Raw genomic sequence first — 3060 nt, forward strand, 5'->3', positions numbered from 1 at the left:
ATCGGCAAGGCGTCGCGCTCGCCGAGGCCGATTCGAGCGCGCGTTGAGGTACGAGCGAGACGTCGGCAGTTGACGCCGAGACAGCCATAGCGCTGGCGCCGACTCGGCGTGGTTACCTTGACATATACCCTGGTTTTCCTGACAGATGGTCATTCTGTATCACGCACGTTCTTTCCATTTCGTTCTATTGTGTTCCCCGACATTCCTTTCCATATGGTATACCCCTACTTCGTTACGTGGCATTCCCGATTTGTATGTTACATGACAGTCGCCCAGATTCCACTTATACCAGACGAGTAGTTACATTCACCTCAGCGTTCGTCTTGCCTACGCGACGACTGAGGTGAGACTCTTTTCGTGCCCGTTGATTATAGACACGTACTTACATTCCTTTGTAGTTCTGACCTACGTGTCTAGGTAATGCACAGCGTTCGTCTTGCCTATGCGACGACTGAGTTCTGACCTACATGTCTAGCGCGTGTTGCTACTGCTTGTACCTCCTTGAAAGGAAATGCCCATAGTCTTCCACTTTCATTTTGCAAAGTGCTGTGATAAGCGTGGAAATGGCGGATCCTCTGTTATTGATGCCTCCTGCAATATCCTTGCGTAGCATTTCAAGGTCCAGTGGTACTGGTCCCTCAACAACGTACCAGGCCGCTGCCCAGACTGCAACGAAGAAAAACGACCATGAATCATCGACCGGCGGCGAACGGAGATAGGAGGTCCCCTTTTCCGCAGCCCTAATTAGATCAACAGACATGAATTCAGCGGTGCCCTTGGGAGGAAATAACTCAATGAATATATTTCGAAAGTGATATACAACCACCTGCTGCCAAGCACAATGTTGTCTTGTCTTGTTCGAAGTCGTAATTGATGAGCTTGATGTACAGGTCTCCATCGATGACGAAACCGTTCACATATTACAGGCAGCCGGCGCCGACAATGTCGTGCCAGCGGACGGGCCATTTCGGCGACAACGTCGTGCCAGCGGACGTCCGCGGACGGCACGATAGCACCGTGTCCGCGGACTGGCGGCGCACCTGTGATATGCAGGATGTCAATGAGTGGTCGGGGTGCCAGCGCCGTGTTCAGCACTTATTACAGGTAACCAGTGCCAGTGGGATGCACGGCGCACATAAATGTATTCAAAGTCCTCACAGTGCGCCGGAAACGGCGCTGATAGCCACAAATTTAGTGCTGAAAATGGTGTTGAACATGGTGCTAAAAATGTGGCACCAAAATTGGAATTTAACATGGCGCCAAAAATGTGGTGCCAAAAACATGGCGCCAAAAACTGCATTGAACATGGTGCCAAAAACATGGCACCGAGAATATGGCGCCGAAATTGGCGTTGACTATGGCGCCGGACACGTGATGCTGAAAACACGGCGCCGAATTGGCATTGAGCATGGCACCGAAAATGTGGTGCCGAAAAGATGGTGCCAAGAACTGCAGTGAACATGGCGCCAAAAACATGGCGCCGAAAACAGCATTCAACATGGCGCTGAAAACATGGCGCCGAGAATATGGCGCCGAAATTGGTGTTGAACATCATGGCGCCAAAATTGTGGTGCCGAAAACATGGCGCCAAAAACATGGCGCCAAAAACTGAATTGAACAATGAACATGGCACCAAAAATATGGCGCCGAAATTGGCATTGAATATGGCACCAAAACCAGCGCCAAACATGGCGCCAAAAACGGTGTTGAACATGGTACCGAAAATGTGGCGCCGAAAACATGGCGCCGAAAACTGCATTGAACATGGTGCCGAAAAACATGGCGCCGAAATCGGCGTGAGAATACTGCTGGTTGCAGTGCTGAAAACAGTGCCATATCTAGCATAAATAAATGTCAGCATCAAAAACAGCGCCGGGTACAGTGCCAAATTCAGCATTAACTCCAGCATCAAAAACTGTGCTGGGTACAATGCCATATATTGCTTAAAAATGCGCCGGAGGCAGCATTAAATCTTGTACAAGTCAATATTAGTGTTGTGCAGGGCCAGGCCTGAAGCCCTAAAGCCCTCAGGCCAAGCCCTGTATAGGCCAAGCCCTTCCCGAGCCCTGGCTAGGGCTTTTGAGGGCCTAAGGCCTGGCCTGGGTTGTTGCAAAGCCCGAGCCCAGGGCCTAAGCCAGGGCCTGTAGCTAAAATTTCGAAAAATGTTGATATGACTGTACAATTACTCTAGTAACAAAAAGTTGTATAGCTTCAACTTAAGTATTAGATAGTGTGCAATGTTTCTATTGACTGTGGCAAATTCTAATCAAAAGTGCGCTGTGTCCTAATCTAGCTATGGCATTATTTGACCCACTTGCCCTATTATTAGAATATAGCCTTGAGAGTTATGTTAGTGATTATGTGATGTTTGACTCAGCAGGTTACTAATGTCCTGAAGACAGTTTTGGTGCAAACAGTGAAGCTGAAAATGCCTCAGCACCTTGGGCTCAAGAGTTTCATGCTTACCTTGGCTCTGTGACGCCTCTTCCAAAAGAGATATCTATTGTCCATTGGTGGGGTGTAAGTCATCTTGTTGTATCATATTTTATGACTCTAATCAGTGCTACAGTTGAATTTTCCTTTGTACCCTATTTGGGGATTATTTGCAAGCAGCTGCTTGTCTATTATGGCCTCTTCAGTGTCCAGTGAGTGTGCTTTTTCTGCAGCTGCTGAAATAATCACAAAAAGGTGCAATCACATTGGTGGAGATGTTGTTGAAGCTATTCAGGTGTTGATGACACTCAGCTGCCAGGAATTAATTTCCCATGAGCTAGGGCCATCCTCAGCAACTGAGTTATCCTTAGAGAAAGCTGAGGACAATGGTATTGATGAAATGACTGTTGAGAAGCATGATGATGGACTTGGAGACTTAATTTTAGGTATTTCAGACAATGAGAACCATTGGGATTTGGATGAATAAGTGTCTTTTACTACAGTAATTGTTGCAACACAATAAAAAGTCGATTTTGTCACTGTTTTTTACTGTCTGATCAATCCTGATAGCTTCATTGAGTAGAAAACTGACTGCTCCAATTTTTTATGTACATAGGAAGCAAAATA

The 3060-nt window shown here is 47.0% G+C and overlaps 1 protein-coding gene across 1 annotated transcript; it reads left to right on the top strand.

Moving 5' to 3' along the window:
• Positions 1-2584: 2584 nt before the first annotated feature.
• On the top strand, positions 2585-2734 carry CONPUDRAFT_18412 (uncharacterized protein; the record flags this gene model as incomplete). Its single annotated transcript, XM_007774653.1, has 1 exon — positions 2585-2734. A coding segment is annotated over one exon (150 nt), but the record flags the coding sequence as incomplete, so codon positions are not given.
• Between the last annotated feature and the right edge of the window lie 326 nt (positions 2735-3060).

The sequence above is a fragment of the Coniophora puteana genome (assembly GCF_000271625.1).
Source record: "Coniophora puteana RWD-64-598 SS2 unplaced genomic scaffold CONPUscaffold_13, whole genome shotgun sequence".
NCBI lineage: Eukaryota > Fungi > Basidiomycota > Agaricomycetes > Boletales > Coniophoraceae > Coniophora > Coniophora puteana.